The sequence below is a fragment of the Gallus gallus genome, chromosome 3 (assembly GCF_016699485.2).
Source record: "Gallus gallus isolate bGalGal1 chromosome 3, bGalGal1.mat.broiler.GRCg7b, whole genome shotgun sequence".
Taxonomy (NCBI): Eukaryota; Metazoa; Chordata; class Aves; order Galliformes; family Phasianidae; genus Gallus; species Gallus gallus.
In genome coordinates this window covers 82653782-82676876 of record NC_052534.1, presented here as the reverse complement: position 1 = coordinate 82676876, position 23095 = coordinate 82653782, and the positions used below count along the sequence as shown (strand labels likewise).

The following is a 23095-nucleotide window of genomic DNA, read 5'->3' as shown; positions in this document are numbered from 1 at the left end:
CAGTGTCATTTGGACATAAAGATTTAAAAACAAAAAGAAAGATATCCGTTTTTTTTTAGTCCCTCCTGTCTCCTCCTTGACCTAGCTGGAGGTCAGCCTGGGTTTCAGCTTTGATAGTAAAGGATATTGTTGCTCTCCAATTGCAAAACATCACAGCTGAAGGCAGAAAGCATCTCACAGAGGGACCAAGCATGACTGTCTAAATCTTTGAGGAATAGCTCACATTATGACTGGAATTCTACACAAAAAATGAGATGGGGGATTTGGAAAACAAATTTCAGCAAGCCTTTTCATCCAGCATTGCCATAAGAGTGGATGGTTCACCTTTTGACACCTAAATGCTATGACAGTCTTGCTGGGCCTTCTAAGAGTACAGGCATTGCATGTGACTCATTGCATTGAGCTACAGATACAGTTTTTAAGACCATCTACAAGATTTTGACACTTCTAATGTCATGTGGCTTATTATGTACACTGTAGTAATAAAAAATACATTTTCCTACTTTTGGTTATTATAATATAATGCTAGTTAAATCAGGCTATTTTTGGCTACTGGTAGATATTCTCTGCATGGAAACATATACTATGTACTGAGCTGAAACTGTGTTTAGTTATTCAAAGAGGTATTCTTGTAGCCTGCTTGTCTGTAAAGGTGAACCATATACTTCTGTCATGCATACATATTTGCTGACAGCATGGAAAAACACATCTGTGTTTCTTTCCATAGCTCTGGAGACATTTCTCTGTTGGTCTTGCATGATCTCCTTTACTACATGGGATCTTGTTCCATAAATTTTTTAGGATGAGTAAGGTATACCACATATCTGGTGAACTCTAGAACATGTTTGACATTGTGGCACTGAAAGTGTAAAATATTAAACCTTTATAAATCAGAATATTTAGTGAACTGTTCTAATGCATCAAAAAAAAAAAAAAAAAAAAAAAAAAAAAAGGTGGATTACCATAATGGGATCTGCCTTTAAAATATTTTTGAAATAGAATTGCACAAGGCAATATAACACTTTATTGCTTGAATCACATATGATTCCTTTTTAACAGCACTTAAAAAAATGCTTTGGATTCAGCTATTAGAGTGCATGGAGATGCCAGTCATTAAGTTTAAATGCAAAGTACTGTGTGTCATTGACTCTTGGTTGCTATCAGTATTTCTTAAACTCATTCCACATGCATAAATGTAACATCTGATATTTCCGAAATAATCAAGTTAATCTGCTTACATGGGCATAATCTGCAGTGGTGTATAAAGAAAGCCTGAAAACACTCAAAGCTAGTGGTGTCGGCTGTTGGCAGCTGTTGTCTCTGCCTGGGGGAAAGACGGTTTCTGCACTCACAGATGAAGAACAGAAAAACGATGACTGAACATTTCGGTAGAAACATATCTGAATTTATTTTAATCAAAATCAGGAAACAGAGGCATCACAGAAACAAATTTCTTTTTCTTTTTCTTTTTTTTCTTTCCTTTTCTTTTTTTTTTTTTTTCCTCTCCTGTTATTGCTTTTGTTTTCTTAACTGTACAAAAAGTTCTGGCTAGAATGAAGGTGAATAACAGGGGAAGTCAAAACTGATTTGGAGATTAGCTTTGTACAGTGTTGATGGGTTATCCAGAAAGATGAAGTCTCTCATCCCTTGCAGACTGTGCTAACTGGGTCAGTCAGAATCTCATTCCAAAACAGGTTTGGATGCAGGAACTGTGAATATATTAACTGCTCTGCACACCTCCTAGATTATCACTCCACAAATCTGAGCCAAGGTCTATCATGCTATATCCCCATCTGAGATATTAAAAATCCATCTGACAACACAAATACTCACTATAAATACTAGTAATGTGGTTGCCGTTGTTTTTAGCTTCTTAAGAAGGAGCTATAAATAACTTAGGTGTTACTAATATAGTCCTCCTGTGGTATGTATTCACATTACATCTGTAAGCAGCCATTTGCCTGTATAATATGAACAGCCAGTTTTCTTCAGTAGTGTCTCCTAAGTTATATTCCTTGACTTTTATAGCCACTTGACATTAATAATGCCATCATTTTTATTGCAGTAACAAGTGGATGTTCATGGACACACTGTCTGAGAGAAATCCTATTAAATACAGTTACTTCTCCATTGTGCTCATATCACATATGGAGTAAGGACAAATTTTCAATGTGCTACTACCATGGAGTAAGATGAGTGTGATATTCACACTCCTTTGAGTGTGAATTGAAAGTAAGTCTTAGTCATTGAAACTCCTAGACTCCTTTAGGAGTCATGTAATTTTCTTGATCAGTGGTGCAGGCAGAAATGAATACCATGGGATACTTGATGTTTTGCTAACATAAATGAAGTACTTTAGCAACAGTAAGTAAGCCCAGGAAATTTTATCAAATCTCTCAGCATGTGTCATGCATAGCTGGGAGAAGACCGACTCTAATGTAATTTGCTTAAGAAAAAAAGAGGAAGAAAAAGAAATAAATGAAAGTCTAGTGTATAATTTCTGCATAGTTTAACAAGATAGTTCATTAAGTAATTTTCTTCTCCTACTGGGAAAGGTGGTACTCTTAAGTTACTGTATAAAAACATTCCCACATAACACACTATTTTCCTTTACACGCATAAATGTCAAAGGACAGACCTATGAATTTAAGTGAGCAGTAAGAAAATCACAAGTTTTCAGTGTAAAGAAGGTAAAATGTACACATATTGGGCCATTTTATTTGCTTTTGTGTAAATATGAACAGCCACACGAACATTTTCAAAAGAACCTTTTGTCTTGATGTGATAGTAACAGTTGTTTACCTTCACACCCTCATGGGTTTTCTCTCACTCCCTAATCTTGAACTGTCTTAGCATTGTAAGGAAATTCTTGGATGGTAAGAGAAGAATCCTACTGCTTGAAAGTGTGAAAATTCTAATGTTATTTACTTAAATCTCGTATCTGATGATTTTGTTAGGAGCAAAGTATGAAGAAACAGTAGACTTAGGATCTAAATGTTTGAATAGTGTAGCCCTGTGAAGTTTTTGAATGACATTAGCTGGAAAAGACCAATGGCAACATTTAAAAGTACTTGAGGTATAAAATGAAAAAAAAAGTGTATTCTTTTATTTGAAGCTCTGACAATGCCTACTAGATTCAAAAAGTTATCCCAATATGCACAGCTTGATGTTGTACAGCTGACTCTGAAGCTGTTGGTTGAATTAAAATATTAAGACTATTTTGTGGAGAAAATGTGGTTCTGGTGTCTTTACTAATTGGAGTATTTCCAAGTTTTATTTCTCCATAGAAGTTTCTGATTTGATCCATAATAATTTGGTTTGACACACTTTGTTAGTGTGTTGGATTGATCACTGTGTTTTCAGCACTCTAGATATTATGTGGTGTGCTAGGAGATTTTAGCCTGATGTGAGATTAAATGAATTTCATGCAAGCCAGGGACTATGTGCAAGGAAATCTGAAAACGTTTTATTCATCCAGCAATAAAAATAAAACTGAATAATACTTTCCAAATAGTTCTCTTGTAGAGTGAAATATTTATTCTCCTTGAAACATGATGGTAATATTGAAGCATTTTTCACTGCTTCATGCATGCAGTGCAATACTTCCTGGATGAATGAGTACATCTCCAGTAGGCTGGATGTGGCTGCTATAGAAGCAGCTTGGTTGCTCTCAGACAAGAGTACCTATTGCCAGATGCAGATGCATTTTACCTGTTTCATCTCTTTTCTGTCATGATGTAGAAGCATTAGCTGTGGAGAATTCAGAGAACATTTTCAATGTATGATACAGTTTTCTCAGGCCTTAGTGGGCCTGATAAGCGTAAGTCAGAATTAATCGAGTAAAGCATTAGGGAACCAAAAAGCATGTTTTGCTTGGAGAGAAGACTTAGTTTAACATTAACAATTCTCCTAACAGTCCTGAACAAAAGAGAGTTTTCTTATTGATAAGTTCATACAAAGTTAACAATTCAGTTATTCTGACATTATTTTTCAGACTTCTCTGATCAGATTCATGTCTGTTATTATGGTAAACATTTGTCTCAGGGTGAGAGCTTAATGGATTTCTCAGATATTTCTCAGCTGTGGATAGCTAACTAATGGCAGCTGAGAAAAGGCTGCAGGCCCTTGTCATCTAATGCTGCTGGTGAAGTTTGCATTGTTTTTGATAACTGTTTTTGTATCCTGGTAGTGTATTGTCAATGAGCTGTTAAGCAGAACCCTGGCTCACGATTCCCTTGGTCCCTCTGGTTCTCCAGTCCTTGTGGAAGCTCTTCAGTCCAGTTGCCTGCTTCCAGTAGCATAAACCTTAGAAACTGGTTTCGCTGTGACAGTCTCCCAGTAAACTTTTTTTTACTTACCCTAGCTTTCTTCAGGTTTCTGGGTTTGCTCCCAGAGTAGCTTATTTTCAGACTGTTGCTGAAAGTACACCTCAGGCTGTCCTGGCCTGCAATTCTAGTCCCCCCATTTGGGCTGCAGTTTTTAGTACAGTAATTTCCAGCTGCTTGTTCTTAGCTGCAGACATGCCTGCTCATTAAACTCTTATAAACCCCCAGTGTGGCTTTCAAACCCAAATGAACATCACAGTGTCAAGGTTAACAGCAAGAAATACGTCTGCACAAAGATCTAATTTACAGAAGCAGACTCTTTTAAATTACATGGCATTTTCCTTGTCCTGAGCCAAGAGCCATGTTTCCCTCTGTAGTATTCACAAGAGTATGTGTTTGAAGTTGATTCTGTTGTTTGATGGGGAGGTTAAACAGTACTACTATTGGATAGAATTCCTTCATCCTATGGTTTCTCAGACACTGCAGGCATATACAATGTGAATTCCAAATACAAGCAGCAAGCTAAGAATCCACCATTTTCTTTGTCTTTTGTCCTTTTTGCTAGTAATGTTAGGAGTATTGGTTTGTGCATCATCATGTTGTCGCAAAAGAATTGCAGTCAAGGCCACTTGGCATAGAGGAAAATATTCAGTTCCTTTTTCTCTCAAATTCTTTGACTGTTCTGATCTTATCCAAATGACTAAAACCATAGGAACTAAAAAACTGTTTAGTGTTCTGGCTCTGGTTATACCTGACACTTCTTTTGAACAAATAAAATGTTCTCAGACTTGGTAAGGAAAACATTTGTCAGATCACTAAGTTATTTTCTCTTCTCCATGGAGCTTCAGAGCACAGCATGTATTGTATGAGACTGTCATTGGTCTAAAAGGAAAATTTGAACAGAAAAGTTCTTGCGTCTTATGTCAGTAGTGCTGAGACACCATTAATAACATTTCACCATTTTAAGAATTCATAAAGCCCTGTTCCTTTTTACACTTTTAAGGCAGAGTTGGGTTTTTTTGTGTGTTCTTCCTAATCCTTTAGTAGGTTGTTTTAGATTTAGTAGGCTGGTTAAGACTTGAGTAAGATCGTATCAGAAAGAAATCTAATTACGGGTTTGTCATAAGTAGTGTCAACCAATATAACTTCTTTAAATTTCTTCTGTCAGAAAAAACACCACCATCTTCACTTTCTATACAAAGAGCTTGCCTCTAGTTTTCTCTTTCCCTTATTGTACTCAATTTTGCTGACTTTACGTTCTTATTGATATTTGTGAAATATGCGTTCCAGTAATTTCTCCTTTTGCCAGCAATTCTGTTACACCCACTCCCCTGTCTTGTTATATCTAATGTTTCTCATTTCTGCCATTTCTCATGTTTCTCTCTTGTTACAATTGGGTCAGCCTCCTGCATGTATGTCCTAACAGTTACTGTACATTTTGGCATCCTTTTAGGAACCTTGATGTATGTTAATTTTGACCTGTAGAAATACAGATCTGTTGTCCTTACATTAGATAAAAAGGTAGCACAAGAAGATTGTTCATGAGGAGTTTTAATAAGTTCATGAACTTGCAAATGTTCATTGTTGCATTGTTCTGGGAAAGCGAGAATTAGATGAGGATAGACTTCAGTAATTCCTTTATGCTTTCTTATGTGAACTATTGAAATTTTTATTCAGTTCTTGAATTTGACAGATCTGCTAATGGAATGCTTAGATCAATAGAAATTAGCACATGGCATTCAAGGCTGAACTCTGTCTCCTAAAATACTGTAGAAAATGAGCTTTTCTAATTGAAAGCCTAATAAAAATCATCCCAGTTATATCTGTTTAGATAGCTGTGTCCATTTTACTGAAGCATCCTGTTCTGTTCTCTGCCAGAGACAGGATACTGTATTGCACTGTACTGGAATGGGCTACAGATTTTACATACTATGAGGATTCTTATTTCTTATGCCATTTCAGAGACAGTCAACAGCAACTGAACATTGGAGCAGCTTTAAAAGGGGGCTGTAGGGAAGAACAGGCATGATATAATACCAGATGTGTTTTTCCAAGTGTTCATGATGTCTGGAACTTACTAAGATAATGATATCTTTAAAAGATATATAACATGTTAAAGAACAAGAAACCCTTCTAATGGGATAACTAAAGGGGAAATTTTTTTTCTAATATTACTTATCTTTTTTGGAGATACAAACTGCAAAGGAGAGCTAATTCAAATATTGTAGAATAAGTACATTATGTAGAAACCTTCCTGAGTACTGAAAAACTGCGCTCCACTATAAGGCTTGTTGTCAAATATGTAGTTGCCCCTTGTCCTTTTTATGTGAGGATGACCTCTGTGGTCATCATCTCTGCAGTAGCTGTCAAAGTGCATACTTCACCAAGGTCCACTGCTAAAAACTATAAACATAACAATTAGTAAAAAATGATGCTTATAGTTTGACAGCACATGGCTTCAGTTCAGTATCTTTTGTCTGCAATTGTCTTTTCAATAGAGACACATATAGTTATGTCTCCTGTGAGTTGCAGATTTATTTTTATCTTCCCCAATATTTTTTCTGTAAATATACAATTATATATATACAATACAAAATCTCAGAGCTATTCCTTCAGCTCAAATCTATTGTTGCACTGCTGATTCACTAACACTGACTTTGAGCAAGATCCATATGTTTTGCATACCTGAAAAATCCTTTGATGGATATGGAGTGTTTCATGCCATCTTTCATAAGGAGGTGAAAAGTAAAATGTGGTAAATTGAGACAATATCAAGACTATGCCATAAGTATACAAATCATAACAAGAAAGAAGTTTTTTTGTCTTGGTTTTTGAATTCATCTGCCTGTTACATTTTTAAGTTGAAACAGCAAAACTACTTCTGATTTAACTATTACATATTTGGCAAGCTTAATAAAGGACAAATCAAAGCTAAATCAGGGGTATTTACAACAACCACAAATTTAATCCAAAGTGGGTACTTAAATGCTCATACAGTTCTAAATGATGTTCCTTCCAGATGGTGAATTAATGTAATTTTAGCAGGAAGTGAAGTTGCACAAATATGCAGTATTTAGAACACTCACTGATTTAATGTTTCTGTACCCACTAAGGCACAGATGTTGCTTATCATTTTCATGCCAGTTGTCTCTATCTTTCCAATTATTACTAAGCAAGGAACAGAGTTGGTAAGGGCAAAAAGGGGGCCGGGAAGTAGTTAAGTTAGTAAACCCTAATTCAGATGTAGATGAACCTTTTTGTGTCCTAGACCCGTTTAATCTCCATGGTAGTAACAATGTTGGCCTACTTGTTAAGTGTCTAATTATGGTCTGTAGTGTCTGTACTGCATACATTATTGTTATTTGACCTTTAAGTAAAATCTTTGAACTCATAGAGTTCTCACAGACTCACATCATCAGTGTTTGTGCCATGTCTCTAAACTTGTGATCAGAAAGAATGTACAGGAGAGACCTCTTGGCTTAAGCAGCTCCTCATAGGTTTTTCCAACATCAGAAGCATAGTCATTCCTTACTTCAGAGTGACTTGAATTTGCTGAATATATTTCAAAACCTCCCTCTTTTCCATGTACTTTGCAGCAAAAAGACTGCATGGATTATGAGGGATAAAATATTTCTTTCCGGGGTGCTTCCGGTGAGTCATGTTAGTGAAATAGTTGTCTGCACTTGTAATGCATAGGAGTAGATAATGTTTTCTGCTTTTCCAAATGAAAGCAAAACTGGGGAGAGAGGTATGAAGGACTTGATTATTCTGGTAATTCCTTTTTCAAACTGGTAAAAAACTGTTGGAGTGTGGGGTAGCTTCTCTGAGTTGTACCCTGTTGCAGTTCACCAGCTCAACATTCCTCATGGCAACATAGAAACCACAGAGCTTTGTCCACCTTTACTTCTGGTATGGGACTGGCATCCTATTTATATTTGTTGACCACACAAGACATGTACCTACTGACACTTGAGAACTTTGCATTTCTGCATGCTACTTGCTCTAACGGGGCATAATCAAGGTAGATAGTTTGGCTTTGTGTATTTAATTTTCTGCTGAAGATGTATGTCGCCTTCAACGAATATTTCGCTGTTCATAATCATAGAATGAATCATATAATCATAGAATGGCCTGGTTGAAAAGGACCACAGTGATCATCTAGTTTCAACCCCCCTGCTATGTGCAGGGTCACCAACCACTAGACCAGGCTGCCCAGAGCCACATCCAGCATGGACTTGAATGCATCCAGGGATGGGGCATCCACAACCTCCTTGGGCAACCTGTTCCAGTGCGTCACCACCCTCTGTGTGAAAAACTTCCTCCTAATATCTAACCTAAATCTGCCCTCTCTCAGTTTAAAACCATTCCCCCTTGTCCTATCACCATCCACCCTTGTAAACAGATGTCCCCCCTCCTGTTTGTATGCTCCCTTCAAGTACTGGGAGGTCTACCCAGAACCTTCTCTTCTCCAAGCTTAACAAGCCCAATTCCCTCAGTCTTTCCTCACAGGAAAGCTACTCCAGCCCTCTGATCATCTTAGTGGTCCTCCTCTGGACTTGTTCCAGGAGGTCTGCATCTTTCTTGTATGGGGGGCCCCAGGCCTGGATGCAGTACTCCAGATGGGGCCTCACAAGAGCTGAGTAGAGGGGGGGAGGGAAAATGAGATTATATTATCATTAATTTTCTAATACTTTAAAGCCTATCTAGTTGAGCACTACTCCCAAAGTAGTGTGTCCTACCTCATTATGTTGGCCCATGATGTCAGAGGCAGAAGTTGTTGGTCTGACAGTAGAGGCTGAGCCTTCCCAACAATATTCCATTACATTTTGTTGCCATACAACAGGTGGCAGCAGCGGGGCTGTCTGGCAAAGTGGCATCTGACATGGAAGTACATTTGAAGCAAGGGTGTGATTGAATTCTTCCATAAGGAAAAAATGGCACCTGATGATTTTCATCAATGCTTGCTGAACTTTTATGGAGACCAAACAGTAGTTGTGAGCACAGTGAGGTGGTGGATGGCATGTTTCAGCAGTTGTGACAGCAAGTCACCTCCACGGTTGCACATACTTATGAGCATGGCATTCAGGATCTTGTTCATTGCTGGCAAAAATGCATAGGTAACAATGATGACTGCATTGAAAAATAGTGTTTTGTAAGTGATAATTTTCTCTATCAAACAGTGCTATTGTGGTCTTTGTTTCTGTCATATTTTCCATGAAAACGAATAGGAAGAATTACTTTCAGAGCTGGTGTATATAGTGGTTCACAGCAGTAGAGCAATTTGTCCAGCACTTTTCCATGGATGCCAACAAATATATGTTCTTCTTTTTTGCCCAGGGACTAAAAGGTGACCCTGGTAGTCCTGGTGTGGCTGGTCCTAAAGGAGAAAAGGTACTCATTTTTACTTCTAAGCTTATATTGATATGTGAGTATGCATGATATTTGTTCAATAATACACTGCCTTACCTATGTGTGGTGAACCACTCATTGCTGTCATTTGTCTACCTCAACGATTAAAGAATACGAGTACTGACTAACTGTAGTTACACAAGCTAAACACTTTTTATCACCACAAAAAGGGACAGAATCTCCTTTTGAAAGCAATTCAGAGCAGAAGCCTAAATTAGATGTTCTGAATTGCTCTCTTGGAGCTCTCTGATTTGTTTGCCCGACTGCAACTGAAGGTCTTACAGTGAAATTCAGAACTCAACAAGATAATTCCGTGAACATTTTACATAGATGTCTTTACTATGAGAGCAGTCACACTGACTTCAGAGGCCACCTTAAGCATGTAGGCATTAGCTTGTAATTTAACATATGCAAATGTGTCTGCAGGATTGCTTTTTTTTAAAACTGATTCATTTATGCAGAAGCCTGCCGATTTTTTGTTTTTGTTTTGTTTTCTTTTTCCATTTAGCTTGGGGTAAACTGTGTTTACCTATGAAATTACTACCCCCCCCCCAAATTCTTTACCCACATATTATTGTAACAAAGAGCATGTTTGATAATTTTACTGAATTTACTTATGCTGTGGTATGCATCCTCTAAAACACTTAGAGGTTAAAAATTGGAACTAAAGAGACTGCTGATTTGTTCGCTTTCCTGTTTTAACTAGGGAGAAGCAGGACCTCCAGGACCAGCTGCCTTAAGTGTGAGTACACATAAAATAATAACAGAAGAAATCGCTCAGTAATGCTGCTGTTTTTAGTTTATTTGCCATGTTGATACTTTCATTATTTAATTTAACAGTCCAGCCTCTCGTGAGAATGTCTGTACATATTCTATGTGAATTGTGAAGCATGGAGAAAGGAAATGTATAAATGCAAAGAAAATAAGCATGTTTAAAATATCATGTTTCCTAACAAATGCTAGGGTAGATTTACTCTATGTTTTTACTGAAAACCATTTTTCGGTAAAAGCTTGGAAAACAATGATGTATAGGAGTTTATTTTCAGAAAATTAAGAGTGGGGAAGGTGGATAGAGGTGAGGCAGTCACAGCTCCATGCCCCCAGGTCAGCTGATAACTAGACTGAGCATGTGTTCCCTGTAGGCACATAAAAACACATATAATGCACATACATGTGTGACCATGCAAGTCAACGCAGATGGGCACTCAGCATTTCCACAAACAGCACAAGCAGCCTTATGCTGTTATGCTTTGACTGATTTATGATGATCTGGTAGTGGGAAATACATACATAATATGCATCTGTCCAGGAGATGGGCTGACACAACCTACCAAGTAGCTGCCCCTAATTCTGGTCTCTACCCACTTACTAGGTGACTTTGTTTCTGCCATTAAACATCCCATGTTAACTCTTGTGAAATCCGAAAATATAATTCCCCTGCACCTAGTTAAGTATCCAATACCTCTACGTGGTAATCCCTCAGTGTGTTGAGTCCTTCACAGAGATGTTCTTCTTACCTCATTGTGTGTTCATGTTCTTCCCAACCTTTTTTAGCTGCCAAGTGTTTTGTGTATATGTTTTTTGTCACCATATATTCTTCTAATTCTACTGTGATCTCATAATTTTGCCATTTGTATCATAGTTTCTTCCCTTGTGAAGATAGATTATGACTCTTTAATTAGCTGCCATTAAAGTACTGTTTTCACCATTTCTTAGATTTTAAGTGATAAATTGGTAACAACAGAAGTTCGTGTATTCAAATGCTGTTCTAGAGGAGAGGGTGAAGTCTTCATTTTTTACTGCATACAGAGCAAAGTATTTTGAATCAGGAGTGCAACTTATCCCCTTAGGTGCAAACAAATGCCAAATTCTTTATTTGTGCACTGTTAGCCACTTTAATTAGATAGTCATTATATTAAATTAGTTAATTGTTTTCACTAGTTCTTGAAAAATGCAAATCATTCTTCATCTAGTACCACCCGTTTCAATTTCAAAACTTATTTTTAAAGTTGTGAACATTTGGTAACTACCTTCTTATCAAAACAAGGCAAATACAATACCATAGGGAGAAGTTTACTGCAAACACAGAAATGTTCAAGAGTTCATAGGTTAACACTTGGAAGTTAACATGGGTGCCATATAAATCTGTGATAAATATATTTGATTCTTTCATGAAGCACATCATATGCTTCTTTTTTTGTTTCTTTGTTTGTTTTTATTTACATGCTGATGCTGCTACTAATAATAAAAGTTATTAAAATAATTTCAGTAACAGCTTAATGGTACACCTTTTGAATTTTCATGATTGCAAAGTTCTTTTCATACAGAAAGTTGTTTGGAGTTTGTCATTGCAGAATTAGGTGTTTGTATGTCATGGTTTTGACATCTATGTAATCTTTGTGTCTTACATAATGACCAGATTATGCGTATCAAACACAGACTGGAAAGAAAAAAAGTGTAATGTTACAATGATGGAAAGCCACTTATAAGATTCTTACACAGCACAGCATTTAAGTCATTTAGTTTCTTTTATTGTTTTACATATTTTCACAGGGGAAAAAAAAAAAAAGTCAAGTACCCTCTTTTCCTTCTTTATAGAAATAGTCTGTGTATCAGATTCTGGAAGTTTTGCAAATTCTATTACTAGCTCATTTATTTCCTTTAGTGTAACTTACCAGAAAGAACATGAATGAGATCAGACATGACAATTAGTTGACTTTCAAGTAACAAAAAAGATTTCTTGATCAGTTTCTTTGGAAGGATCTGATGTGTACCTGTGCAGCAGAAAATAAAATGTTGATGATTCCATGACCTGTATATTGGTTGTACTCTGGATAGATAGTGCTATGGAGACAGTAGATGGTTTTTAATTTTCTGGCAATGATTTATGCCCCAAGAATGTACAAAGCCTAGCGAGAAAGTCTCCCTATTGCTCTCCAGGGCATTTTGCTTCATAAAAGTAACAAATTCTGTCTCAATCCAAGTGATTACTGAAATGAGAAGGACAGTTAATTCAGTTGAAAACAATGCAAAAGAGAGTGGCAGAAATGAAAATGAAGACAAAAACTCTTGAATTTCCAGGCTGTTTTTCAATAGCACATGCACAGTTATTCCAGAGTCAGTATTTTGAACTACTTCTAAATAAACCTATGTCCCAAATATACATCTTAAGAGCTATCATTCATACCATTATTGATTAATCTGAACCTTTCCACTGTTAACATCCAAGATCATGGCTACAAAGATTTCTTCTACATTGAAGGATGTAACTATGGACCCATACCATAAAAATATGCTCTTTCTAAGACTCCAAAATTAAATAATGTCATTTATAGTATTTTTTTAGGTTGAATAAATCTGAATATCCAATATCCTGATTTCCTGGAGATAATTTAGTACTATGGCCCAAGATCAGTGCTTAATGAAGCTCGTGTCTCACGATAAACCGCACCAGTTACAGTTATGTTGAACAGTGAAATATTTCTATTAAATAAACTTGATTCCAAGATCATTACTGAAATAGACTGGAGTAGATCTTACTTCAGATAGATTCTTACAGACCTCGAAGGGATCATTGAAATGGAATAGGATACTTTTGAGGATAAGACACAAGAAAAAGAATTAACGACGTCTGTATGGTATTTTGGAACATTTCTTGTGTAACTGATGGAAAAGCAACTACATCTATTTTGGTAGCAGCACCTGGGTATTTTATACCTGTTTCTAGAAGATCTGAATGCAAATAGGTCTGTTGTCTCTGGTTCCAACTGTGTGCACTTGGCTTTCCTGAAATTCCTGGCCTCACAGATTCCCCTTGCATAAATAATTCCGGCCACTCTTAGTAGCACTGACAAACAGAAACAGTTTTCAGGTTGACTGAATTCACACTTTCTGTACATTTTGTAAAATGGACTGTCAAAGAATTACATTTCTTTGATTATAAAATGCTATACAAATATTTCAGGTCAGTTGATTCTGGCATAGCAAGATGGCAGTGCATTGATACAGTCACTGATATTTGTCTTCATATTTAGCAAATGTTTTAACTTAATACAAAAGAAACATTTAAATTTTAGAAAAGGAGACATAAGTCTTCAGAGAGATGAAAGTAACTGAAGCACTGAAACATTTTTATAGCTGTTAACTGACAGAAGGGATGAGACTGAGTATGAATTAGTTTAGCAGTCTGAAGACAGATTACAACACTTCGGGAATATATGGCCCAGCGGGAAGTCTTTCTCTCTCTGCAACTGTAAATAGTCATGGGTTTCTATTGGCAAGAACTTAAGAAGATGAATGACATGAATTGTGGGAGCTGGGGGAAAATCCAGTCTTCAGAGTTGTTTTACTTGTGTGACTTCTGTGTGGTCATGACTTCTACAATATGTGACCAGGAAAGGAAAATGTCTTGCTGAGAATAAGTAATTGGTCAGATAATATCAAGGTTCATATGTCAGTGAACAAAAACTCTGTCAAGACCATTTGTGTTGTTACAGCCAAAACATGACATCAGTGTTTCAGTTATGAGTCTTGTTAAATCAAAGTTTTAAAATGTTCTATTTGTTTCACTCATCTGTACTGTCATATATGTATGATCTATACTATTATTATAATTTTTAATTTTTTAAATTTTAAAATTATTTCTTTTTATCAAAATGAAAATGAAGGGTTGTTGTGGTGAAGGGAAGGAAGAGAAGTGAAAATAATGTTGTATTAACCTTGTTAGAGCTAACTCTAAAATGCACGGCCTTCCAGAGCATCACAAAGAACATTACAGAGTTCTGCTGTCCTGTGCAGCTCTACTATTCATATGTATTTTCATAGAAGTCACCTAGCAGTGAAAGAAGCTGGACAAACATTCTTGCTGATCTCAGCATGAACACCTGCAGTGCTGTGCAGGGCCAGGTCATTCTCCCTCACACAGAACTTTATCATAGTCCTGTCCTCATCATGGGCAGCATGAGCTTTATAAAAAGGCTGAGAATGCTTTACTGCAGTGATTCCCAAACAGCTGGATGGCAGTCCTTGGGTCCACGTGAAGTTGTCTATAGTTAATCTATGGAAGCCTGTAGCCATAAGTAGCAGGAATTGTGAAAGTCTAAGTGATGTGAGTGACCCTCTGTCTAAAAGGGCTCAGGAATTCCTGAGGAGAAATCCTGTCCTGATCAGTCCTGATATAATAATAATAAAAAAATAGAGGCTTTACATAGAATCTTACTGAAATCAGTAATCACAGGAAGTTTTAAGTTTATTTGATTCATGCATTATAAATACAAATACATTTTAGTGATTCAGATTACTAATTACAACATGTAAATTTAAGTACTTTTAGTAAGAATTTAAGTTTGTATATGTTTCTATGCAGTCAATTAACATTACATAAGTTGAGATATGTATTTATCTCGTTAGTTCTGGTAGTTGTTTTATAGGAGTAGTCCAAAGTCATAATTGATTCTCACCCTTTATTTATGATGATATTTATTTCTCTGGTATTTTAACTTTTTGTAGTGATGTATAAATACTACATCCCTCTCCTTTAGTATTCTTTGAATATATTATGATGCAATTTGGGAATACATTTTGAACTTTTCTCCCTAATTATACTCACTTCATGTGGTCTTCATATGGGTATAGTTCAGGAATTGGTTAATTTTCTTTAAGTTCCATGATAAATTGTACCATAATCAAGGATTCTTCAGAGAATAAAAAGCAGGGGCCATACTATTTTGCTGGTCAGTCTTGTCAAAATGTGGCATTTGGTTTGAGAAGTTAGTGGCTGTCTTATGAAGTGATACAGCTGGCTAAGCAGCTCCCTCTTTCTGGTATCCACAGCTTAAGTCTGTGCATGTCGTGTCAGAGGAGTGACAGGTGAGGGAAGGTAGCGCAGCAGTCTCTTGTAAAATATATTATAACTATTTCTCTTGACACTCGATACGCTGCTTTTAGTTCCTGAGGAAAACGAGTGTCCGTCTGTACGTTCCTGTGAACCTATCCCTTTCAAGAGTTATGAAACAGTCGTCCAGATGGCACCAAGTGTTTACGCAGAAGCCAAGGCTTAAGTTGACCACAGACAGAAGTACCCAAGATTTGCTTACTAAACAGATAGTTGGAATGTTGGCTTCCGAGGCTGGTTAAATTGAGCTCAAGGGAGCTGGTGCACAAGTGCAGTGTGGAGCAGTCTGCAGGGGAAGGTGCAGGTTAGGTTCAGGCCCAGGCAAGTTCTGTGGTCTCTTTTAGCTATTTCCTTGGTAAACAAACAACAGTGACAGATTACTCATCTTTCCCTTTGTAGCTTCTGTAATTGTTTGTGTAAATGTGAAATTGTAATTCATTTTATCCTAGTAAAATATTTCCTAGGAAATACCTACACAAATTAATTTACAGCTGTTTGGCTTCTGCAGAGGTAACGTACTGTATCCCTATGTTTTTGCTGTTGTAATTGGCTGCAGTGTTTCAGGTGATTCTTCTTGAAAATTCACGTACCAAATTTTGCTTATCTTGACTTCTGCAAGTGATTCATCTACTGTGGATAACTTGTGATACTTGAGAAGGGACAAAGACTTGTATGCAATAGGTGTCTCAGATAACATTATCCTCTCATTCTTTTCAGATAATGTTATAGGCTTAAGGAAAACTTTACTTAGTGAAGTTTTAATTTATTTAATTCAATTTATTTGATCACTTTGTAATTATTTTTAATTACTTTGTAATTAAATAAGGTATTTTTAAAAATCTTTTTTATTATTTTAAATATCTTATTTATATATATATAACCTTCTAATGAAAATATGAATTTTATCTACTTTATCTACTTCTAAAAAGATTAATTTCATTAAAGTACTGAGCAGTTTAGTTCTTTTGCATTAGATATAGTGGTCTTTAGCTATCACAGTATAACTTTATTTAAAACTTTATTTTTTATGAAATGTTTTCTAAGTATGGAAGCAGATTTCATAAAGATTTCTCTATTTAGTGAAATAGAAGATGTTTTAGCACTTTCAGGTTTTTTTCTTCTGTGTGCAATAATACTGATACTGAAGGCATAAGTAGAGTTTCATGTCTTGGCCTTACAGAAAAATATTCAAAGTCTGCTAACTTGACATGAATGTGATTTATATGTCTTTCATTAGAGCAATGATTAGAGAATATTCCCATATGCTTTTCTATTCGCAGCAGGCATCAACGTAAAGAGTAATTTCAAATTACTCTTCAGGATTTTAAATGATTTTTGTTTTTGTTTTTTTGCTCAGCAGATAAGCCCAGGTCTATTAAAAGTACTAAGTTCATGAAATGTGAACTTCTGTGAAATTAGTCTTCCAATTTTCCCTTGAAATGATCATTTCTGAAACAAAGTAAATTTCAAATGAGGTTACTAGAGAATTACAGAAGTGACCAAACACCAGGAGTAATGAGATCAATGAGAATCCATTTTCTGCTTGTGTCAATAATAAATTATCATGAAAATATATCTGAACATGTTTTCTTGCAGTCTGAAACATTTACTCCTAATTTCTCTCTCCTTTCCCACAGAAGTAAATGAGTTGGTGGCAGTTCAGACAGAAAAAAAAAAAAAAACAACCAACAAACAAACAAAAAACCACAAACAAACCCACTTCTATTTCATATGAACTTGAGGGCAAGGAAGCGTGATTATTGCAGTAGCAATAGCAGCCAAAAAATGGGATTGAAGTGTTTCAGCTTGCCAACCCAACTTACTTCAGTAAGAATGTGAGGGATGTGAGGGAGACCAGGTTGCATTTGCAAATGTTGATGATGATATTATTTCAAATACCCCTAATTTTCCTCACTAAAATGGTAACAGAAATCATCCATCTGTGAATTTCCTGTACCATTTTTCTAATTTTAGCAAAACTTTGTATACAGTAATGTCTGCTATCTTGCTCTGTGGGTTTCTGTGTAGGTAGTGATGGGCAATCCTGTGGATGAGAGAAAACCACCACAGATGAATTTTAAGATCTCTCTCTTCCTCATGCTTCCTTTTGATCTTCTCTAAGGTAGAACAGTGGGACAGTGACAGAAAATAGTTTATCTGGGAAGCTAACAGTGTAGCCATCTGAACTGTTGGGAAGGTGTTTATATTTCAGCTCTTCTGCTTCCTGAGAGCAATAGCACATTCTTTCAGGAGAAAAATACTGATTTCCCCAATACATATCAGAGAAGCAAGCCAAGGAGGAACATACCTTCAAAATAGCTTAGAAGGGCCACAGTGAAAATCATGACCTGTGGAGTAGATTTGTTGGCTGATAACACCTCCAGATCAGTAGGTGACTTTAAGATCTAACTGAATTGCATCTTCACTCATCCTGTTTTCCTGCAGCAGGAAATGAATGCAGCAGAAGCAATACCATCCTTCAGAAGAGGATGTTGGGAAGTTCTTTACAGAGGGAGTGGTGAGGTGCTGGAACAGGCTGCCCAGAGAGGCTGTGGGTGCCCCATCCCTGGAGGTGTTCAAGACCAGGCTGGATGGGGCCCTGGGTAGCTTTGTCTAGTACCAGATCTGGAGGTTGGTGGCCCTGCCTGTGGCAGGCGGATTGGAACTTGATGATCCCTTCCATCCCAAGCCATTCTGTGATTCTATGATCCTGAGAGCAATATTTGTCAGGTGACCAATGCTTTTTGGTTGTTTCAGACTGCAGGAGTTTACCATGATCACACCTTCAGTTACTTAAGAAGTCAAATTGGCGGTCACTTCTTACTGTATTGATTTGTGATTTTATGCTGCTCTACTTGTTAATTTTAAGAGGGATTGTTATGTACCTAAATCCATCAGAGTGGCAGCCTTTCTTTATCCTAGTGAGAACTGTGTGTAGAAGAATTAGGTCAAGTCTCTGCCATGGGAATTGCCTACTGACTTGCTTGTAAAAATAAATAAATAAAAATTCTATTGTTGATTTTATTTCAGCAGAACTATACCAACTATAGCCACCAAATAATGTCTGTTATAGCCAAGTCTTTTCGAAGTAGCAAGTTTTTTCATTACAAAAGCTCACATACTGAAATGGCAATAAATGAACCATTCTTACATTGCCTCATGTTTCTTCTGCATACCTAATTCAGGCTTTGTGTCTTTGCTTGACTTGTCTCGTGCACTTTCTCCCTGTATAGCAGCATTTATTCCATAAAAAATAGGTTATATATTTGCTGAAATTCATAGCAAGGAAAAAAAATGGAGGAAAGCAGTTTATGTACAGAAGACAGAAAGTCTATAAAGGTCTGTAATGAGCTGTTATTTTTTGTGCCATAATTAGACCTTTCTTATTATTGTTAGTATTTGTAGAGTATTTTTAATTTTTAAGGAGAAAGAATGGCAGCTGTGCACAGAAATCTGTTTCAGCAGTCCTACCTAAGAGTGCCTGAGGTAGCTGTATAGCCTGCTTCAGAAACAGTCAGCTACATTTTGAGACAAGTTTCAGAATAGCAAAAATACACTGCCTTGTGAAATATTTTTAGAGTATTCTTTTGGTATCAGTCATAAGCTTCAAGAGGAAGTAATAGGTATACCAACCTCAATTTCACTCTTCTGCTTCAGCTGTTGCATTTTGTTTTGGTTTTCCATTCACCAGGAGAACATTTAGTCAGCGTATTCTTAGGTTAGGTAGTGACTCTGAGCAGTTAAGTATATCAACTAAGACTCCACCGTATATCTCTGTAGAAACATGTCTTGATATAACAGGTATTTTAGCATGCTTTTGTAACTGCATGGCCACATGATAGGATTTTAGTTCTGTAATAAGCAACTTCTGACCGCTATGTGCCACAATGATACCTTATGAAACTTAAAATTGCTTAATTGCTTGAATTTATTAGTTGATTTTTCTATCACTTCTAAACACATTTTTTCTTCTACCATTTCAAGGTTAATAATTCTCATTAGTTTTATCTCCCACTACTGTCTTAAATACTGTCTTAAAAATGCTAGTTCCTACAGATATTTTTGATTAAATGTTGGTTCTTTTAAAAGTTCTTTTATTTTACTGTATCATTTTTTGAATACACTAGTTTTCCTCTCTTCCGTTGACTAAACCTTTATCTCTTTTGATGATCTTTTTGTTTAAAGGCCATTTGTCTGTGGGCTTATGCTTCACACATTACTTGTTTTTAATTTAGCTTTTCAACCAACATCTTTTCCTTTGCCAACATTTACCATAGATTTAGCTCTTATAAAGACATTCACAAATTTCCATTCTTAACTTCATTTCCAGGATCATAGAATCATAGAATGGCCTGGGTTGAAAAGGATCTCAAAGATCATCTAGTTTCATCCCCCCTGCCTTGGGCAGGGTTGCCAGCCACTGGACCAAGCTGCCCAGAGCCACAGGATCTTGTGTAATTCTTTAATGTCTGCTAGTATATCATGTTCTATCTTTTGTAGCTATTTCCACTCATTATAGTGGATTTTATGAGTTCACAGAATCACAGAATACCCTGAGTTGGAAAGGACCCGCAAGGATCACAGAGTGATCAGGGTACAACTGGCCCATTGGGCTGCCAGAACCAGTTTTCAAGTGCATCTGAGCCCACTCGAGTTTATTGGTTGTTGTGTTTTTGGTTTTTCTCAATGAAATAGTTGAAAGGACATCATCTTCTGGCCTCAGTGGTGGCCTGACAGAGTCAGGAAAAAGAATATGTTTTAGGCCATCTGTAAGTACACATTAGATTTTCCTGCCAGCCTGAGGCCACTGGAATGGTGCTGTACCCCTGTCTCACTTTATGCCTTGTACACTTCATTGCTATACCCATCCTGTTACCAGTGCAATACTATTAGATTGAAAGCTGACACATAATGTATCGTTTTAATTACTTTGGATGTTATTTACTTGGGAAAACTCCACATGTGAAACAATTCTTCTGATACAAACCTTTTCCACACAATCAACAGCATGTCCTTTGAGGCCACGTGACAATATATAGCCTATCCCTTTCTGTCTGCAGTGAGTTCCTCTGATAGATTTTGTCAACTGTCTGTGCCTCCTGTAATTTGAGGGAGTAGAGAATATGCCCTTTAGTCTCCAGAGTGAGATACCCAGAAGTTGAGGAGGATAAAGATCTAAATAGAAACTGTAATCTGCCTTCATAAAAATTGTATTTTTCTGTGCTAAACTGTTTAATTCATTGCCAAGTTTTTTAGGAATTTAGCAGGGTTTTTTATTCATCCCATTAGGGAGATTTCACCGTTGAGAAGTTTTATTTTCATTCCTTCTGCAGGTTTCTTCTTCGGTTACATTTCCAGGATCTCATCCGATGAATGCTGAATGCATTGCTAAGGCATTACTGTTGCTAACTTATTGCAGCTTTATAGCCATGTTAGTTAACATTGCCCATATTGTCCTATCACTTTTTAGACCGAAGATCCCACTGAAGGTAGTGTGAACTTTTACCTCAGTTTCAATGTCAGGATATGGCTCCTTGTACAGAGTAGTCCTCCCTGCCTAGTTACCAATTGTAAGCAGATCTCCTCCCTTTCCTTGCAGATAAACCTTTTTATCTGGTTCCTTTTTTTTTTTTTTTTTTTTTTTTTTTTTGACGATAATATTGTAGGAAGAAGAAAAAGAATAAAAGTAGGCCTAGAACAAAAATGTTGGCTGTTAATTATCATTATAGTGCAGTTATATTGTTGTATAATTCTTATTCCCTTGGAACCTTATTGTACAGATATGTGAGGCTCATTATTTCCTCCTTCATAAAACTGACATTGCAGGCTTTCATTTCGTTCCCCTACATAAAATTGCCACTAAAGTGAAGTATTAACAAAACAGAACTTCACCTCTTTGAATTGTAGAATCACAGAATCACTCAGGTTGGAAAAGACTTTAAAGATCGAGTCCAACCATGACCTAACCATACTACCCTAACAACCCTCCTTCCTGATTCCCAGAATTTCTCTGCAGAACAGAATATTGCTAATAGTTGGTAGGAAAAATTCTCAGCAAATTTTAAACTACCTTCAGAGACAATAGGCTTACAGAGTTCATATTCATGTATTGCTTTATGTGCTTGTGCCTTTGTAAGCTACATCACTGTATTTAATTTACTGGGATTTACTGGACACAAAATTGTCTTGCATATTCTACTTCCATAAACTTTTAGGAAATAGCATGCATGAATTTTGTAAAAGATTCTAAACCTTTTCTTGTTTCCATTATACAGAAGTGAAAGAAGTAATATTCTGTAGTGAAATAATGGCTGTAGTATTCAGTGTTTGAGAGCAGAGAAAAGATAAGAGAAGAAATAACTCTTGAACAGACTGCTTTCATTTATGACTGCTTCCTTTAAATCAGCTGAAAATTTCCTTTAAAGTGTTATAAGGTAGCAACTTTTACATGTCCGCTTTTGCAAGTTTATTTTGGGAATTAGAGACCATAAATGAAATTCTCTAATTCTTTTCTAGAAATCTGGGCATTTTTAAAGTTATGATAATTACAGAATTTCAGTTTACCCTGTTGAGAATTTGACCAAGCATACAAATATTCAAGTATTTCAACTTGAAGTATATTGAAGGAATACACAAGCATTAGTAATTTAAATTGTTAAGAATTAAATATTTCACTATTTCAAACTCTTAAGCTGAACATAAAATCTTGATTTTTTCGTACCCTATAAGAATATGCCATATTAAATTCAATTTTCTTTAAATTATAGGAAGTAGATCTATTGAGTGCTCTTTGCTGATTACATTGAAATCTATTTCATATTTCTTGTTGCTATAATGGAAATTGGATAGCTTCCTTGAAGTCATTTAAAAAAAAAAAAAAAGTTCCAAGGTGACTCATAAATTAAGAGGAGGGGCAGCCTTCTAAGCACAAAGCTGTTACAAGAAGACTTTATGATTATAACCCTCAGAAACAGCCTGTGATTCTGTAACTGCAGTCACTCTTGCATGCTCTTGCACTGAGTTTGGAAGGAATGCTCAGATGTTGAGAGTATATTCAAAGTAGTCCTGAACCTGATCTAAGGAGAGGGAAAGACAAAAGTGGCTCTGAAGGATTTGAAAAGCCCAGCCCAGGCAGACAGAGGAAACTGCATAGAGCCAATTCTTACAATAAAGAAAGCATAAGGCTGTCTGCTATATTTAGTCCCTTTTCCCAACCCTCCTTTCCCTTCCCCCACCCCACTTCTAGTGCCTATATTTGAATTTGTGTTATAAAGCTGTCACTGTGTTAATATAAATGGTTTGTTTTCTTATAGAATCCTAACTCCACCAAATAGAGCTTCATGCAAAACAGTAGCTAAATGTGCTTACAATTCTGCTTAAGTAATGCTGATTTATCTCTTTGTTTTTAAATGATTCTATATGGGGGAATATGATTAATAATTACTGTTACATTTTTTTCCTCACACCT

General features: G+C 36.4%; 1 protein-coding gene across 6 annotated transcripts in view; it reads left to right on the top strand.

Annotated features, from left to right (window-relative positions):
• COL19A1 (collagen type XIX alpha 1 chain) overlaps positions 1-23095 on the top strand; it is a 189861-nt gene that overhangs the window by 89041 nt on the left and 77725 nt on the right. For all 6 annotated transcript variants that reach the window (XM_040697807.2, XM_040697808.2, XM_004940448.5 and 3 more), the window contains 2 exons: positions 9663-9716; positions 10441-10476. In XM_040697807.2, the coding sequence (XP_040553741.1) occupies positions 9663-9716; positions 10441-10476 (90 nt within the window). The remainder of the gene's footprint in view (positions 1-9662; positions 9717-10440; positions 10477-23095) is intronic.